Source organism: Mustela lutreola, chromosome 11 (assembly GCF_030435805.1).
Source record: "Mustela lutreola isolate mMusLut2 chromosome 11, mMusLut2.pri, whole genome shotgun sequence".
Taxonomy (NCBI): domain Eukaryota; kingdom Metazoa; phylum Chordata; class Mammalia; order Carnivora; family Mustelidae; genus Mustela; species Mustela lutreola.
Window position 1 is genome coordinate 69,218,152 of NC_081300.1, and position 17,438 is coordinate 69,235,589.

General features: G+C 47.1%; 2 protein-coding genes across 3 annotated transcripts; one reads left to right on the forward strand and one right to left on the reverse strand.

Annotated features, from left to right (window-relative positions):
* Window positions 1–2,399: 2,399 nt before the first annotated feature.
* Window positions 2,400–8,253, reverse strand: C11H5orf52 (chromosome 11 C5orf52 homolog). Of its 2 annotated transcripts, none has more exons than XM_059139903.1 (3): window positions 7,913–8,253; window positions 6,671–6,779; window positions 2,400–3,879 (listed from the first exon to the last, which is right to left on the reverse strand). In XM_059139903.1, exons 1-3 carry the CDS (start codon window positions 8,131–8,133, stop codon window positions 3,682–3,684), a joined length of 528 nt encoding a protein of 175 aa, XP_058995886.1. In that variant the 5' UTR covers window positions 8,134–8,253; the 3' UTR covers window positions 2,400–3,681. The 2 variants fall into 2 exon arrangements, with proteins under 2 accessions (XP_058995886.1, XP_058995885.1); XM_059139902.1 differs by having other exon boundaries at window positions 7,811–8,253.
* A 105-nt stretch (window positions 8,254–8,358) lies between these two features.
* DUSP18 (dual specificity phosphatase 18) lies at window positions 8,359–17,169 on the forward strand. Its single transcript, XM_059139904.1, has 2 exons — window positions 8,359–8,714; window positions 11,380–17,169. Exon 2 carries the CDS (start codon window positions 11,449–11,451, stop codon window positions 12,013–12,015), a length of 567 nt encoding a protein of 188 aa, XP_058995887.1. The 5' UTR covers window positions 8,359–8,714; window positions 11,380–11,448; the 3' UTR covers window positions 12,016–17,169.
* Window positions 17,170–17,438: the final 269 nt, after the last annotated feature.

Genomic DNA, 17,438 nt, shown 5'->3' on the forward strand with positions numbered 1-17,438 from the left:
AAAGACATAGATGGAACTAGAGGGTATAATGACAAGCAAAGCAAGTCAATCAGAGAACGACAATTATCAGATGATCTCACTCATATGTGGAATTTAAGAAGCAAAACAGAGGATCATGGGGGAAGAGAGGAAAAAATAATGTCAGACGATGTTAGAGAGGGAGACAATCCAAAGAGACTCTTAATCATAGGAAACAAACTGAGGGTTGCCGGAGAGCAGGTGGGTGGGAGGATGGGGTAATTGGGTGATAGACATTAAGGAGGGCTCTTGATATAATGAGCACTGGGGGGCGCCTGGGTGGCTCAGTGGGTTAAAGCCCTGCCTTCAGCTCAGGTTATGATCCCAGGGCCCCAGGATCGAGCCCCGCATCGGGGTCTCTGCTTGGCAGGGAGCCTGCTTCCTCCTCTCTCTCTGCCTGCCTCCCCACTTATTTGTGATCTCTGCCTCTCAAATAAATAAATAAAATATTTAATAATAATAATAATAATAATGAACACTGGGTGTCATATAAGACTGATGAATCACTGACCTCTACCACTGAAACAAATAATATACTATATGTTAATTGAATTTAAAAAAAAATTTTTTTTAAAGAGTATCATTCATCTGTCCCTGCCCTTGGAATGTTCTTCAGACACAAAGGATATTCTATGAGCTTGCCCAAGGGTGAAACTGAGAACATCTTTTCACAGCTAAGGGGCAGTAGGAGAGATTCCTGTGCCTTACTCCATCCCATTCATCTAGATCTCCCTAACCCAGCCTAACTCTCCCTAAACAGCCTATCTCCATCCCAGGATCACTGACAAGGTCTTCTAAGCCACTTGGTAGAAGGGAGACTTGGAGTTTTGTCCAGCTGACATTACAGCAGAGGCCTTTGCAACACTACCCTTGAAATCACACTCCAGAAGGCTCTAGGTTCCAGGCCCTCCACTCCCAACGAGAGTAATAAAGATGGGGAACTTAACACATGGTGGTTAGAAGATGGTCTCCAGAACGAGACAAGCATATGGTAGCCTTTGCCATTTACTAGCTGCCCAACCTTAGGTGGGATTCTTACTCTCTGGGTCTCAATTTCTTACCTATTAGACGGGGCTAATAAAATTATCTACTTCGTTGTTGGGAGGGTTCAAAGAATCATGTTTGAAAAGAGCTGAGCCTTGTGCCTGGCACAGGAGTGCTGAATAAATGTTAATACGGTGATAGTCTTGACTACTGGAATGGGCTTCCAGGTGAGACTTCATCTGAACCGAGAGTTTTGCACATGTGCACATGTGTCACAGCAGCTACCGAACTAAAGACTCTCTAAACCTCTCCTTAGCTTCAAGATTCTATTTCTCGAATAATATCTTCCCATCCCTCACCCCTCCATTCTTCCCTTGCTGATTTTTCTTCCCTTTAGTCTTCTTATTCCTCCCCAACAAATTAGGCGGCCTATCCAGAATTCCACTGCTGCTTGTCCCCTGCTTAAATGCAACATCCCACAGTTTTTAATGCAAAAATGGGAAGACAGAGTCTGCACACTCAGAGGTGAGTTGGTGACTTATAAAAGTGACTTCCCATTAGGTTAACATCTCACTCCCAGGGGATCCCTCAGTCCTTTGGGCCACAGTATGAGGACGCCAAGACCTGCCGCCAAGGCCAGCCATCCGGGAAGATATATGCGGCTGGAGGTTAGACTGGAGTCAGGCTCAGGGAAGCTGCATTAAGTGAGCTCCTGGAGGCAGGCAGATCTCCTAGGGACAGTTTAGAGAAAGAGGAGCTGGGACTGCTCGGTGGGCCCTCTGAAGACTCTAAGATCCCCACAGCCTTTCCCCTTTCCTGGCACACTGGCTGATGGCCAAGGAAAAATACCTATTGAAAGGAAACAAACACACCAAGATAGGAATGACACCAAAGTGCCAGCAGTGGTTGATCTACCAGAAGAGGTTTTTGACAGATGTGGCCACATTGCTTGTATGATAAACTGTAAATCTTTAAAATCAATTATTCTAATCAGCTGTGATCAGCCAAGAAAACAGACAAGAGCTTAGAAAAAGACTATTTTCACCCCCCACTGAAAAGTAGCACACTCCAGTTCTCAAACGGAGACCATAGAGGAGGGAAAGAAAAACATCATGAACCAGATCAGGCTCTTGCTGTTCCATTTAGGGGAAAGCCTGCTGCTGGGCAGCAAGCCTGGAGAGGGGCAAGATGCGGAGCAGGTAGAGTGAGGACTTCCTGGGGAAGCCTTCCAAAAGCCACCCAGAGGACAGAGATTCTTACCTAGTAGGTGCTGTGATGCAAAATGACCGCTCCGTGGCAGTCAGGAAACTTGCTTCTAGTTCTCTGCCACTGACTTGTGGCAGGACCCTAGGCCAATCAAGTCACCTCTCCGGGCTTCAGTTCCCTCATCTGTAAAACGAGGGGACTTGATTCACTTAAAAAACATATATACTAGGCTCTTGCTCTGTGCCCTGTGCTAACGCTATAATACAAAGGGGAAGAGTCATTTATTCAGAAAACACTCAGTGTCAACTCCGTTTACTAGGCATTGTGGTTACAGATGAGTAAGTTGGCATCCTCGCCATTAAGACATTCACATTGTCAGGGAGACAGTGAGCAAACAAGAAATGGCGAACCACAAACCCGGTGCAGACAGAGGAGTGGGCACAGCAAGGAGTGGCCTTTTCTACTGAGGCCTCGTGGGGGAAGTGTCCAGGGAGAGGCCTGGACTGGATCTTGGAGGATCCTTGGTCCCTGCTCTCAAAGACATCTAATTAGGGGCCTGGACAAATGCCCAAATGTTCTTGTTCTACCACACAAGGCAGAATGAAGCCACCCTGGGAAATCCAAGTTCAGAGGGGAGAGGAAACCCATGTGACAAAGGCAGGGGAGGCTGGGGGAAGGGCAGGCAGGAAGCAGAAGGAGATCCAAAAAGTTGTGCAGAAAATAGCATTGAGATAAACTTTGAAGAATGAAGAGTTTCCTGAGAGCCTTCGGGGGCTGAAGGGGTATGTTGGATGAGGGGCCTGTGCATGTAAAGGGACAACGTGGGGACTGTCAGGGTGTAGTCGGGACAGCAGGGAGGCCAGGAAGTGGGGACTGGCAAGGCTGGAAGCCATCGAGAGCCATCAGGATCAGAGCCATCCGCAACGAAGGGCCCTGGCCCAAGCACTCCACATCCTCACACTGGCTCCAGGAGGCAGGTTCCCTCACTACCACCCCGTTCTTTTAGATAAGGAACCAGAGGCTCAGAGATGTTACAAAGTCACACAGTGGCAGATAGAGCACTGAACCTAGGTCTGTCCGATGCCTCACCTTGACCCCTCGCCACTAGCCAGTCGCACTACTGAATCCTTCCCATCTAAGGTACCACACCCTGTCCCAGGACAGTTGGCCTGACATTTCAGTTCAGACACATGGGTACCAAAGCTCGATCTTGGCCTTAACATTGGAAGCCCAGGCTCGATTGGGCCTCCTCCCAATCAGGCAGCTACAGGACCGTCAGCATTGCCTTCACCAGAACGTATGGAGTGGAGGGGCAGGGCAAGGAGTATTACACTTGCTGAGAGCATTTGCGCTCCACGGTCCGCTGGTCTCATTTTATTGTAGTTCTACGGTGGTGTAGGTGGGTGATTTCTGCCGTCACCGCCCACAGCCTCTCATCGTCTTGAACATGGGGGGAAGATCATTCTGCCTTGACTAGGGTGGCTGGCTTTTCTTGTTACGCTGGAGTTTGAAGTGGACCTTATACAGGCGGATGCTATCCAGGTACTGCTGGATGGTCATGGATTCTCGTCTCCAGCGCCCCAGCTTCCTGAGCTGGTCTATCATGAACTTTTTCTTCAGGTGGTCATACAAATGGCTCATCTTTCTCTTGGTCTTGTCTGAGGCTCTTATCTTAAAAAAAAACAAAAACAAAAACAAAAAAAAAACAGAGCTGATGTGAGGATGAAGAGGCTACTTCACAGAAAGCGAGACACCTGTGCTGCCGAGGTGGTGGAAAATGGGCTGGGTGGACTCAATATTCCCTAAATAGATTGACTCCTAGTGAGCCTCCGTTTCCCTATTTTGTAAAACGTGGACATGGAACTGCATAATCCTTACGGTACCTCTGACAGTCTGCAGCCCAGGGGCCTGAGTTGGACCTCAACATCTCTATTGGAAAACTGATCAGAAAGAGCTGTGGGGGTGGGGAAGGATCCTTAGAGCCTATGATTCACTTAGTGCTTCCCACACATTGTCTCTGACATTCCCTACATCACATGGACCTCATTTATTTTGTCTAGCATATCATTTCTGTCCTGTCTCCAAGACTGTAAACGCTAGGAAGGCACATCCTTCATCTTGCTCACTCATTTGCTTATTCCAAACAGCTAGCTGTGAAATGGACACTAAAAAAATCAGCTGCGGGTCTTCAGAGCAACTACAACGTAGTCAGGAAGGTCGGGCACGTGCCCAAACACTTCTAAGTGAGGCAGAGAGTGACACATCCCTACAGGAAGTACAGAACTCCAAGAAGGGAGATATGGAGAAAAGCCTCGTGGAGGGTTGACTTATAAATTGGGATTGGGTTTCGAAGGATGCGCATGTGAAAACAGAACCAGGTGAGAGGTGATCCTGGGAGCTGACATTTTCGCAAACTCTCCTGGGGATTCTAAGCCCAGACAGCGTCTCAGAACCCAGCACCATGTAAGCAAAGGAGAGCTCCATGAAGGTCAGTCAGGGTTGCCATGATAATCTGAGAAAGGGAACAAAGCCTGAGCCAAGAACCTAAGTGGATCTTGGGAACAAGGAATGAAGAGGGGGGATGGGTGTGTTCTCAGAGTGTGCTCGGATGATTCCCAAGACACAGGGTTTTAGGGGTTCTTGTCAAGGTCCTGAGAAACCAGTAGCTAGCTACAGCTGCCTCTTATTCTCATGTGAGCACTTTCGGGAGCAAGACAGAAACACTGCCATGCTGCCACTCAGGCGTCCTAGCCACTGAGCTCCTACAGGCTGGGCCCTCAGCAAATCACCAGGTCTACAAACAAGGAGAAGACAGTCTTTACCCTTCAGGGAAGATGTCAGTCAGACCCAGGTTTGCAAATCTACAGTGATGCATTGTGTGACCTTAGTGAAGTTACTCCGTCTCTCAGAGCCTCAATTTCCTGAACTATTAATAATACATAATACATTGGGTGCCTGGGTGGCTCAGTGGGTTAAGCCTCTGCCTTTGGCTCGGGTTGTGATCTCAGGGTGCCTGCTTCCTCCTCTCTCTCTCTCTGCCTGACTCTCTGCCTACTTATGATCTCTGTCAAATAAATAAATAAAATATTTAAAAAATAAAATAATACATAATACATAGTACATATGGATGTTAAATACCTAAAACACATAAGGGCTCAATACAGTGTTAAAAAGAGAACTCTGGGGGCGGCTGGGTGGCTCAGCAGGTTAAGCCTCTGCCTTCAGCTTGGGTCATGATCTTAGGGTCCTGGGATCGAGCCCCTCGTCGGGCTCTCTGCTCAGCGGGGAGCCTGCTTTCCACTCTCTCTCTGCCTGCCTCTCTGCCTACTTGTAATCTGTCAAATAAATAAATAAATCTTAAAAAAAAAAAAAAAAGGAGAACTTCTGGATGCCTGGAGGGGGGCACAGCCCTCTGGTTCATATAAAGCACCTCAGGAGAGTCTCCAGTTATAGCATCTCACAGATCCTCAGCCCACTTGCCAGGGATAGAACATCCCCTGCCCTGCTGGTGATAGAAACTGGCCAATCCCTCCTGGGCCAATCAAAAGAGCCCACACCACCTGGCCACACTGACTGGGGCAAGGATGGGCCAGTTTCTATCACTCCAGGATCTGTCCAGTGTGAGCCAAGAGTGGAAGCACTCCATTTCCTTTCTAGGCTACAGGCCAGGGTTTCCTGTGGCCACACTCACTGGGGACAGCCAGCCTGATGATGATGCCAACATGCACAACGACACAGAAAAAAGTTGCAAAGGGGAAGTGGAAGACACCTCCGATGGTACTGGAGTCCCTGGCTCCTCTCATCCCAAATATTGGTGACCTTGCCCTACCCATCCTGATGACGTAAACACATTGTTCTCTATTCTGCTTGCACTAGTTCATGTTCAGTTTGAGTCACCTACAACTGAGAGGATCCTAATAGATCCTGTTTTACAAATGAGAAAAGGGAGTCCTGGAGGAAATGTCATCCCCTGAGGTCACACAAAGCTCTCTCATCCATTGCCAAGTCCATTCTCTTTCCACAACATCATGCCACTGAAGTTTAGCAGAGGAAGGAACACCCAGACCCCTGTTCTTTTGGTCTCTTTGGCGTTTAAGAGGCTTTAGCACCATCTCTTGAGCCTTTTCTACTCTTTTTAATGTCAGAATCTCACAGTCCCATCTAGATTTGGCCCTGAACATGGAGAGAGGTCAACAGAGTCAAGAAGGGGGCAGCAACTCAAATCTGGGCTTCCTGCTCCACTTAAAGAAATTAGTACATTCTCACAGTCCATCGTGTTCCCCAGCCTCTTCCTAGTGCCCAAAACAGTGCCTATCCCAAGCAGCCTCTAAGGATGCATTTAATGACTCTAAAATCTGTGATTCCCCCCCACACACACCCCAGCCCAGGCTACTGGGGAGAGTAAAGTGAACATGGGTCAAGCCACAAACACCTTCTAATGCAAAATCTTTGATGACCTTACCTCCATCTCATAGATTCGTTGTGCACTGAGGTTGTCACGAATAATCACCCGAGATAAGTTACTCTTGGGTAAAAACTTTTTCACCGCTGCTTCGCTAGAATTCATTAGGCTGGAAGTGGGAGGGAAAAGTGGCACAGGGTGAGATGGCTGGGGCCCAGGCTAGGACAGGGACTGATTTGATGGGGTCTGTGGAGAGTGACTGAGGCTTTCCCAGGATTCATAGGAGAAGCACAGAAGCACAGTTGTCATAATTGTCAGAGGACTGGCAGGGAGTAGACCTAGGCTGCTTCTTGCAGAAAATGTGCACTAAACGGGTATTTTCTGGATGCTGAGAGGAAAAGTCGTCCTGAAAGGCCCACAGCAGTCCACAAAAAAGAACTGTCCTCAGAAGCAGCCAGCTTAAGAAGAAAAAATATGATGAAACAGGAGGTGGGGGGTCTCAAAGAAGAGCAAAAGCTGTATGGTAGGGTGCAGAGGGACAAATTTGATTGGGGTTAAGTGGGGAGCATGTGCTTGGCACTTGGCAGGGGGAGGGATCAGAGGAAGCAGGGCAAAGGGGGGCTGGAGGTTAGGCTGGTTAATAGGGGAATCCTAAGGGAAGAAGGAATTCTAAGGGAAGAGGGTTTTGGAAGAAGTTTAGAAAAGTGAGGCCAAGTTTGTGGTGGAAAGAGGTTTGAGGAGTCTTCCTAAGATGGGATGGGAGGGGTTGGGGGAGATATGGACTGGAGCCAGGTGCCCTAGGTGAAACCAGAGGTAAAAATTTGGCCAAAATGAAGAATTGGTCAAGAATGGATAATGCCAGGGGTGCCTGGGTGGCTCAGTGGGTTGAGGCCTCTGCCTTTGGCTCGGGTCATGATCTCAGGGTCCTGGGATTGAGCCCCGCATTGGGCTCTCTGCTCAGCGGGGAGCCTGCTTCCTCCTCTCTCTCTCTCTCTCTCTGCCTGCCTCTCTGCCTACTTGTGATCTCTGTCAAATAAATAAATGAAATCTTTTTTTTAAAAAAAATACTATCTTTCTGGGGTGCCTGAGTGGCTCGGTCAGTTAAAGAGGCTGCTGAGGGCGTTTGGGTTCCCAGGCTCCAGAGGGTGCGAGGAGCTGCACTGGGAAGGAGCCTGGCTCGCTTGGGGTTTAAGAGAGTACCCGGCTGTGAAGTGCTCGGGGCTCCGGGGGAACCAAGGCCGAGGTCCCAAGGGCCGCTGGAGGAACGGGGATTTGGTAAAGCCCTGGGCACCAGGGCCGAACCTGAAGAGCACCGGCTGCTGCGCGGTCCGCGGCCGCAGGAAGCAGATCTGCGGCTGGGTCGCTACGTGGATTTCGCGTTGGCTGATGAATCTAACGTGCCGGGAGGCCAAGGTCGTGGTGGTGCCGGAACTGGTGGTCGCCTGGGAGGCCAATGAAACTGATGGCGAGCCCAGGTTCCATGTGACCGAGGGCCTGGACTGCTTGGCAGCCGAGTCTACCATGCTAGAGAACGACTCGGCCAAGCGAGCCAGAGCCTGAGCCAAGCTCGGAGGGCGAGCGCGCGGAAGCGGAGTGAACCCCTGGGCCCACCCGGTGCGCAGAGCAAAACGCGTTGCCCGAGAGACGCGTGACGGAAGGTAGGACCTTGGGGCGGGACGTATGCGCGGAGTCTAGGAGGCTGAGGACGCAGCAGGATTGTCCCTCGGCAGCCGCCGTGGTTGCAGCCCGGCGCGTTGCCGTGGAGACTGGCTGGCCGAGGTGGAGCCGGCTGCCGCGCGCTGAGCTGATTCTACTTCTCCGCCAGGACTCATGTGGCCCCCGCGTGATCGCGGGGCGGGTAACGGGGTAAGACCCGGCGGGGCAGCTCCAGGGAACCGAGACGAGACCGGGGTTTCCAGAAGACCCGGCACAGCGGATTCCTCCCCGCGAGGAGGGACCATTGCTATGGAAACCAGAGCGCTGGGCAGCGGGGGATTGTGGCTCCCAGATGGTGACCGATCTTCTGTCTCCCCGAGACCCTCACCCGAGGCTTCGGGCGCGATTGATTTCTGAACGAACCTGCCCTCCCGCCCACGGGAGAGAGGTAAGACTGTGGGGGTGGTCTTGACATCCAGCAGGCGAGGGAGCCCATTCCTGCGTCAACTCCCCAGGAAACCCGGCGGGCTCACCCGTGGGAGTGGCTCTTTGCTCTTGTCAAGCCGTGGACTTCTTTCCACGCTTATAACCTGGGATTAATGAATGCCCCGCGGTCTTTGCCGACTTTTCCCACACGTAGTGAGACTAGAAAGACCAGCTTTCGGACCTTGCTTTGTGACCCTAGACATTTCCTTGTCTCCTCTCTACCTCACTTTCCCGTGTGTAAAGTGGAGATATTAACCATAGACACTTATTATGTCGGCTTGAAGATCGAACCAGATGAAGGAAGCCAAAGGCTTTGTAAGCTATAAAATGGTGAAACTAACCGCCACCACCCTCCCCCACACACTAAATGTTCTTCAGATTTTCGTTTCATTTCTTGAGGCAATCCTTGCAACTCCCTGGCCCGGAGCCTGAAATAAATCCCTTTATTCTTCACTCCCATAAAGCCCTACATTTCAATGTCCCCAACACCAGCAAGAATAGTTAGATGTTTATAAGGGCTTATTCTGTGTCAGATCCTGTGTCACACACTTTACCTCGGGTTACTTCTTTCCATCCTCAGACGATCCTTATGAGACAGGCACTGTTAATCCTATTTTCCAGCTCTGTTGTGCCTATAATTGCCATTTAATGTCTGTCTCTCCCACTAGACTTTGAGCTCTGTGAAAGAAAGGGCTGTGACTGTCTTGTACATTTCAGTATCCCCAGCACCTAATACAGAGCCTGATAAATATCACTTGACTAGCATGAGAAAGTCTCTTCTCGCATCACTACCCTCACCTTCAAGAGAAGTGTCTCTGCACACTTGTTGTCACTGTGCTGAATAGCAGTTCCTCTATTCCTGTTGCCCACTGGGCACTATTTTGGGGGACCCTTGGTCCACTCTTCTCTGGGTTTTTTGGGTGACAAGGATCCATTATTTTGAGTGATGGGACATCCCTTAGTATTTAGGCTTTCAGCTGAGCTGGGGAGCTTTTCTCTGCCCCCACATGACTTTAGGCAAACAGCCCCATCTGGCCTTCCTGGGGTGAGCCTGATGCATTTGACTCCAGGGCATTGGCTGGTAGGATTTCCTATGTAGCTTTTGGCCTTCTTCTCCAGCAGCTAAGGAACCACCCTCCCCTCCACCAAGCTCTTACCCCAAATTCTAGACAAACAAGGCCAGGAAACTCATTCTCCCCAGAAGATCTCTGAGATGGCAGAGTCATGGCTATTGAAGTCATTCCTCATTCAACACATAATTATCAAGCACCAAATTTAGCATTGGTGTTACAGTAAGAGTAAAGACAGTTACAGCAAATCCTAGTAGAATCCCAAATTCCCAGTGAATCCTGAATCAAGACAAAACTACGTCTTTAGGAAGTGGTAGGAAGCAGAGCACATAGGACTTAGAAAGCCTGGAGCAAGGACTTATTAAACCTCGGGGAGGGGTATGGATCCAAAAGGTTTCCCTCAGAAAGTGACCCTTAGCTAAGATCCCAAGTCCTCTGCTGAATGAAACAGATCAGAGTCTGGTAGACTTGTCGGGAAAGAGGGTTCTGGGCCAAGAGAGCAGCAAAGGCAAAGGCCCTGGGCCAGGGAGGACCAGGTATCCATATGGCACTGCAAATTGCTCGGCATAGCCAAGGCCCTTTAGGATGGAGGAAAAGAGGCTAGTGATGGGCAGGAGCCAGACCACAAATGGCCTTGACAATAAAGCTAAGGGGCTCCATCTCATCCTGACCGTGGACAGCCACTGAAATATATTAAGCAGAGGAACAGAATTCTGCTCCTTGTTTGTCTCTGCCTGATGAAGACTGCCATTTGGCCTTGAGAATTGTGCTCTAAGTCTGAATACTCCTGTTTCAGTGGAGTAGGGGAAACTGTGCTATTTTTGCAGCTTTGCTTAAGACGGGGAGAGTGAAGGGCCTGGGATTTCTTAGGAGAAAGCAGGGTTGTCCCCCTCCCTGTGTGCATTGCCACAGCCCTGCAGCACACAGCATCATGCTGGTACAGCTTGTCTACCTGAGGCCCCTTTGCTGCTCTGGGAGCTGCTATAGTGTCCCTCATGCTGGCCTCAGGAAGCTGTCAGTTGCCTTCCTCCCTAGGCACTCTCCTTAGAGGCAAGGTGCAGGAGCTTGGTTAATGATATAGGACTCTATAATTTGAGGTCACTTTCACAGGGAAAGTGAGGGTTTCCTCACTTTCTTCAGAGGGTTCTTGGAGCTGGGAAGCTGAGACCCTCCTCTCTCTTATACTACCAGTGACTCCTCATGTCACTGCTTCAGAGTCTTATGATTTGAGCATAACGTCAGAACAGAAACAAGACTGTGCAAGGGGCTCCCACTTAAAGGGAGAGGAGGGCTGTGTGAACCTAGACAGAGAGGCCAGGGCCTTTGTGTTTGATTGACACAAGTCAGCCTGCCCAGCTGGAGATGGGGAGCCCCTCAAGGGCAGCCTTGACTTCCAGACTTGGAGATCAGATTTCAGGGTAGCTCTGTTGTGATGATCAGGGGACCGCCTTGGGGATCCTGTTATAGACCCAACCATCCATATCCCCAGAAATCCCGGAGAGCCATCTCCGGCCCAGCTGGGCTCCTGCTCTCCAACCATTCTCTTCCTCCTTGCAGTTTTCCATGGCACAACCCAACAGAAAGATGTAGCCTTTGTGCCTCTCTGGCCTCTGACCCCCTGGCCCGATGACAGCACCCCCGTGTCCCTTTCCGGTTCAGTTCCGGCAGCCCTCGGTCAGCGGCCTCTCCCAGATCACCAGCAGCCTGTACATCAGCAATGGGGCAGCTGCCAACAACAAGCTCCTGCTCACCAGCAACCAGATCACCACGGTCATCAACGTCTCGGTCGAAGTGGTAAATACCTTATACGAGGACATCCAGTACATACAGGTACCTGTGGCCGACACCCCCACCTCGCGTCTTTGTGACTTCTTTGATCCCATTGCTAACCACATCCACAGCGTGGAGGTGAAGCAGGGCCGCACACTGCTGCATTGTGCCGCTGGAGTGAGCCGCTCTGCCGCACTCTGCCTCGCCTACCTCATGAAGTACCACGCCATGTCCCTGCGGGACGCCCACGCATGGACCAGGTCATGCCGGCCCATCATCCGGCCCAACCATGGCTTCTGGGAGCAGCTCGTCCACTACGAGTTCCAGCTGTTCGGCAAGAACACCGTGCACATGGTCAGCTCCCCGATGGGAGTGATTCCTGACATCTACGAGAAGGAGGTCTGTTTGATGATTCCTCTGTGAGCCATCCTGCCAGCCCCCCACACTCAGGTCAGGGGTGCAGATCTGCTGTGGACCCTCCACCCAGACCTGAATGTAAACATTTCACTTCTGCTGATACAGAAAAAAAACAGATGAGGCCTTTCATAAGGGCCAGGAAAAAAAGGAAAGGTGCTGTAGCTTTTAATCTTATTATCCCTATCTTCAAAGATTAACTCCACTAACCATACAGGGGTGCAGAGAAGTTTCCTACCCTTGTGAGTGACAGGTCATGGCTGCTGGCCAGAGGGGAAGAGTGAGGCAAGTGCCCAGGCCAGATAGACTAGCACCTAAAGCATTTGGCAAGCCTGGAATCCTGCTGCCCTCGCCCATACCGACTAACCCAGGAATGAGTCAGCCACAGTTCCATTAAATTCTTTTAAACCCAAAGCCAGAGCCTTAAGCATCGTGGCGTCACAGTAAGTGGGCCAACCCACTAGGTAAGTGGCCTTTGGGTGGTGCTCTGGGAGTCTTGGGGGCCCAGGCCAACCCTGCTTCCACCTTCGACCCACAGGGCTCCAACTCTGGTTTTCTGGATGGGATTTACACATGACATAGTTTGCAAAGAAAGCATTCCACAGTATAAGAATTTTTTAAAAAATAGTTTCGATTTTGAGTGCTGTGGTACATGGCAAGGTCTCAAAGTACCCTTGGCAGTCCCCTGCCAGCCCTTGACGGAAGGTGGCATTAGCTTCCTTCTGGGGGGCACATGTGGAGAGCAGGCCTGATGTCAGGTTTCAGGCATTCCTCTCCCAGGTACTGATTTGCAAGGCTAGAGCTGCAGACCAGAACCTGGCCTTGTCACCTCCTCCCCATGGGATTCAGACTTCTTGGTGCCTCAGCTTTCTCATCTGTCCAAGCAATGACAGCCCTTTCTGGAAATCACAGCATTGCCATGGAGGTTCAAAGATCCCTAACACGGGGCCTGGCACAGGGTAGGTGCTTAGGGTAGCAACTTTTGACACGAATGATGCTTTGGCCCTGCTGGCCTGGGTCAGTGTGGTCATCCTCACGATGGCATTTCCCCACATTTGTGCACAGCCCTTCACTTGTTTACAAAGTGCTCTTCCAAAAAGTCATCCTGTGGGGGGAAAATGTGGTTTAAAGGCTTTTCAGACCCTACCTTAGAAGAGGCCTGGACTTTTTAGCCTTTTCAGAGTTTATATTGTGTTTAATCCACGAATGACTGGGGGTCCTAGAGCGAGGAGCACACTTCCAGCTTCCCCCAAAAGGCCTTGTTTAGATTGCTGACCATTAATGCCAGTGCTGGCTAACCTCTGGGGTCCATGGGAACAAATGAATGGGCCCCACCTATAAGCCCAGAAATCCAGGATTTTTCAACCCCCCCCCCCCCAGGGGCTTGAGGCCTGACTCAAGACCAACTAATCTAATCCAGAGGTTTTCAGACCAACAATATATGAGACAGACAAAAGCACAACAGCTCTGGGAGTCCAGAGCCCAGTGGAAGCCAAATGCCTTCTCCCTCCAAACCTATCCCATCCCCACTTCCATAAAGGGCATGCCCAGGGGTGTGATTTTAGGGTGCAAGGGAGAAGGAAAATCCCTGCTTTAGACTTCTTGTTTTACAGGTGAATAAACAGACCCACAAACAACAGGGCTGGTGCAAAGCAGCCTTTCTGGAAGAAACCCAGATGGAAAATTTCTTTCATAGTCTTTTCAAAGAGAAATTGGTTGGGACATATTTTAACTTCATTTTTAAAAATTTTGAATTAACATACCATAAAATTAACTTTTTTGTATGTACAGTTCTGTTTTAACACATTTGTGTAACTACCTCTGCAATCAGGGCACAGGGCAGTTCCATCACCCACAAAATTATGCCACCCGTTTGTATTCAAACGTCTGCCCTGCCCCAGGCCTCTGGCACATACCAAACTGATCTCTGTTCCTATAAATTTGCCTTTTCCAGAACGGCACATACATAGCATCATAGAAGATGTAACTTCTGGATGTAACTGGCTGCTTTCACTATGTCTTTGAGAATCATACCTTTTACTTTTTATAGCTAAGCAGTGTTCCATTGTATGGATAACCACAGTTCATTTTAATATTCACCCATTGAAGGATATTTGGGTGGTTCCCAGTTTGGGAAAATTTTAAATAAAACTGCTACAAACATTTGTACATAGGTTTTTATGTGAACATAAGTTTTCATTTATCTAGGGTATATGCCTAAAAAGTGGGATTGATCTGTTGGTTATATGGTAAAGGTTCTGTTTAACTTTATGAAAAACTACCAGACTTCCAGAGTGCCTGTATGTTTTGCATCCTACTATGAAAGATCCACTTTCTCACTGGTATTTGGTACTGCCAATATTTTTTATTTTAGCCATTCTGATAGGTGTGTGGTATCAGTTCATTGTGGTTTTAAATTGCATTTTCCTAATGGTTAATGATGCTGAGCATCTTTTTTGTGTGGTTCATTGCCTTCTACATACCCTCTTTGGTGAAGTGTCTGTTCAACTCTTTTGTCCATTTTAAAATTAGGCTGTTTTCTTACTCTTGAGTGTTAAGAGCACTTTATACATTCTGGATACAGGTCCTTTGTCAGATACAGATTTGTAAATATTTTTTCCCAGTCTAGCTTGTCTTTTCATTTCTCTTAGAAGTATTTTTTACAGAGCAAAGTTTTTAATTTTGATGAAGAGCAACTTGCCAGTTTTTCTTCTTATGGACTGTTCTTCATATCTGTAAAGTTTCGCAGGTGAGGTAAACACACCAGATGAGGTAGGTGCAAGGCAAGATTTATTAAAGGCACTCTCCAGGGAAGTTTCAGGGCTCTGGAGAAGGGGAGCCAGGAAAGTCATACCGGGAGGAAGTGGGCACTCTCCTGCGAGGTTCTGCAACTCGGAAAAGGGGAGGTGAGGAAGTGGAAGTCGAACTGGGTGGGTGTCAGGCGGGGGTCTTTTATCAGGCCAAGGCAGAGCATGGGCTCACATCCATATATGGTAAGGTATTTGGTGACCAGAGGGTATGGGGTAAGGGCTCTTGAAACTCCTATTTCCTGCATAGGTATTGGGTTACCTATTGAGAGTGACCCTTTTGGCAGGAGGGTCAAGGGTTAAGGAAAGGCGGGGAGGGGGCTAGAAGATGGAGGCCCCTGCGGTTATTTCTGTTGTTCCTCCTGCATTCCCGGAAACGCTGACCCAACAATATCTGTGGACTCTACTTCATATCTAAGAACTCTTTGCCTAACCCCAGAGCACAAAGATTCTCTCCAATGTTAAGATTTGAGGGTCAAAATTTTTCACTTATTTTTATGATCCTTTGGTATAAGGTGTGAATATTAGTTTGAGACTCATATTTTTTCATATAGATGTCTAATGGTTTCAACTACATTTGTTGAGTCCTTTATTGAGCTGCCTTGCTTCTTTCTGTAGGACTGTTTTGGACTCTTTATTCTGTGTGATATTCTCTGTGTCTTTTTCTCTTCACCAATCCCACACTATCTTGATTACCTTGGCATTATAGTAAATTTTAAAGTCAGATAGTGAGTCCTCCAATTTTCTTTTTAAAAGGATTGTTTGGGTTATTCTACTTTCTTTGTCTTTCACATAAATTTTAGAACCAACTTGTCTGTAACAGCAACAACAAATATAAACTCCTACTGGGATTTCAATTCAAAGTGTATTAAATCTTTTGTCCAGTTTGGGGGAGAACTGCCACCTTTACTCTGTTGAATCTTCCAATCCATGAATATAGTATATCTCCCCATTGAGTTAGGTCTTTGATGTCTTTCATCAGTGTTTTGTGGTTTTCAGCATATAAATCTTAATGTATTATACTGTATTTATTCCTAAGTATTTCAGTTGAGGGAGAGCACTGTGAAAAATAATTTTGATGTTGGTTTCCAATCGTTGGTTGTTGGTATTATATAGAAATGTAATTGATTTTTGTGTATTGACTTTGTATCCTGTGACCCTGCTAAGAGCATTTTTGTAGAATCCTTGGCAATCTACATATAGACAATCTTGTCGTGTGCAAATAGAAATAGTTTTATTTCTTCCTTTCCAATCAGAATGTCTTTGATTTATTATTTTATTACACTGGCTATGACTTCCAGTATGATGATGAATATGAATGATGAAAATGGACATTCTTGCTTTATTCTTGATCTTAGAAAGTGTTCCATCTTTTACCATTGATTGTGATGTTAACTATAGGCTTTTTGTAGTTAAGGAAGCCCTTTATTAAGGCAGTTAGGGAAGAGTAAGAAAGTATTTTCTCCCCTTCTATTTCCTGTAAGAGATGTGTGAATTGGTGTTATTTTTCCTTTAAATGTTTGGTAGAATTCACCAGTGAAGCCGTTGGGACCTGGACACTTCTTTTTCATAAGGATTTAACAATGAATTCAATTCTTCTAATAGTTAAAATGACTAAGTTATCTATTTCATCTTGGATGAGTTTTGGTACTTTGTGAATTTTCAGGAATAGTGTCATTTCATCCAGGTTGTCAAATATATGCACATAGAGTTATTTATAGTATTCCTTATTATCTTAATTATCTGCAGGGTCCACAGAAATATCTTTTCATTCTTAATGATGATAATTTGTCTTCTCTCTTTATTTCTTTGTTAGTTTGTCTACAGGTTTACTAGTTTTTAAAATCTTTTTAAACAATTACCTACCATGTTTTTTATTTTCTCTATTGTTCTTCCCTTCCCTACTTCATTGATTTCTGTTCTTTATTTTTTTTCAGTTCTGCTTGTTTCAAATGTATCTTGTTCTCTTTTCTAATTTCATAAGGTAGAAACTTAGATTATTGATTTTAGACCTGCCTCCCACAAATTTTTATATACTGCATTTTCATTTTTGTTCATTTCAGAATGTTTTCTAATTTCTCTTGAAATGTTCTCCTTTACCCATGTATTACGTAGAAGTGTATAGTTTAATTTCTAAGTATTGTAAATTTTACCACTAGTTCTCTGTTACTGGTTTCTATTTAATTACATCATGATCAGAGGACATAAGTTGTATGATTTTATTTCTTTAAATTTGTTAATGTTAACTTTACCATGTAGGATGTGGTCTATCTTGGTGAACGTTTCATGTGCACTTGAGGAAAAAAACATCATTTTGGATAGGGTGGTCAATAAAAATCAGTTTATTGATTGATGATGACTGATGGTGGTTTCAATTCTTTTATACCTTGTTTTTCTGTTTACTTGGTCTATTGATTAACGAGAGAAGAGTGTAGGAAATACTTAAATATGGATTTGCCTATACCTCCTTTCACTTCTCTTAATCTTTTGTCTCATGTATTTTGAAGTTTTTTTGTTAGGTACATACTTATTGAGGACTGTTATGTCTTTACTGTAAATTGACCTTTTTTCAACATGCAGTGTCCCTTTACCCTTCTTAATTTTTTGAAGTCTACTTTGCCTGAT

What these genes read in the sequence shown, in the direction of transcription:
- C11H5orf52 (XM_059139902.1), bottom strand. Translation starts at nt 8,133, where the DNA reads ATGGTAGACTCGGCTGCCAAGCAGTCCAGGCCCTCGGTCACATGGAAC. An exon ending in CCCGAGCACTTCACAGCCGG is followed by an intron (nt 6,780 to 7,810) that starts GTACTCTCTTAA and finishes TCCCACTTCCAG; the next exon opens with CCTAATGAATTCTAGCGAAG. An exon ending in AACGAATCTATGAGATGGAG is followed by an intron (nt 3,880 to 6,670) that starts GTAAGGTCATCA and finishes TTTTTTTTTAAG; the next exon opens with ATAAGAGCCTCAGACAAGAC.
- DUSP18 (XM_059139904.1), top strand. Translation starts at nt 11,449, where the DNA reads ATGACAGCACCCCCGTGTCCCTTTCCGGTTCAGTTCCGGCAGCCCTCG.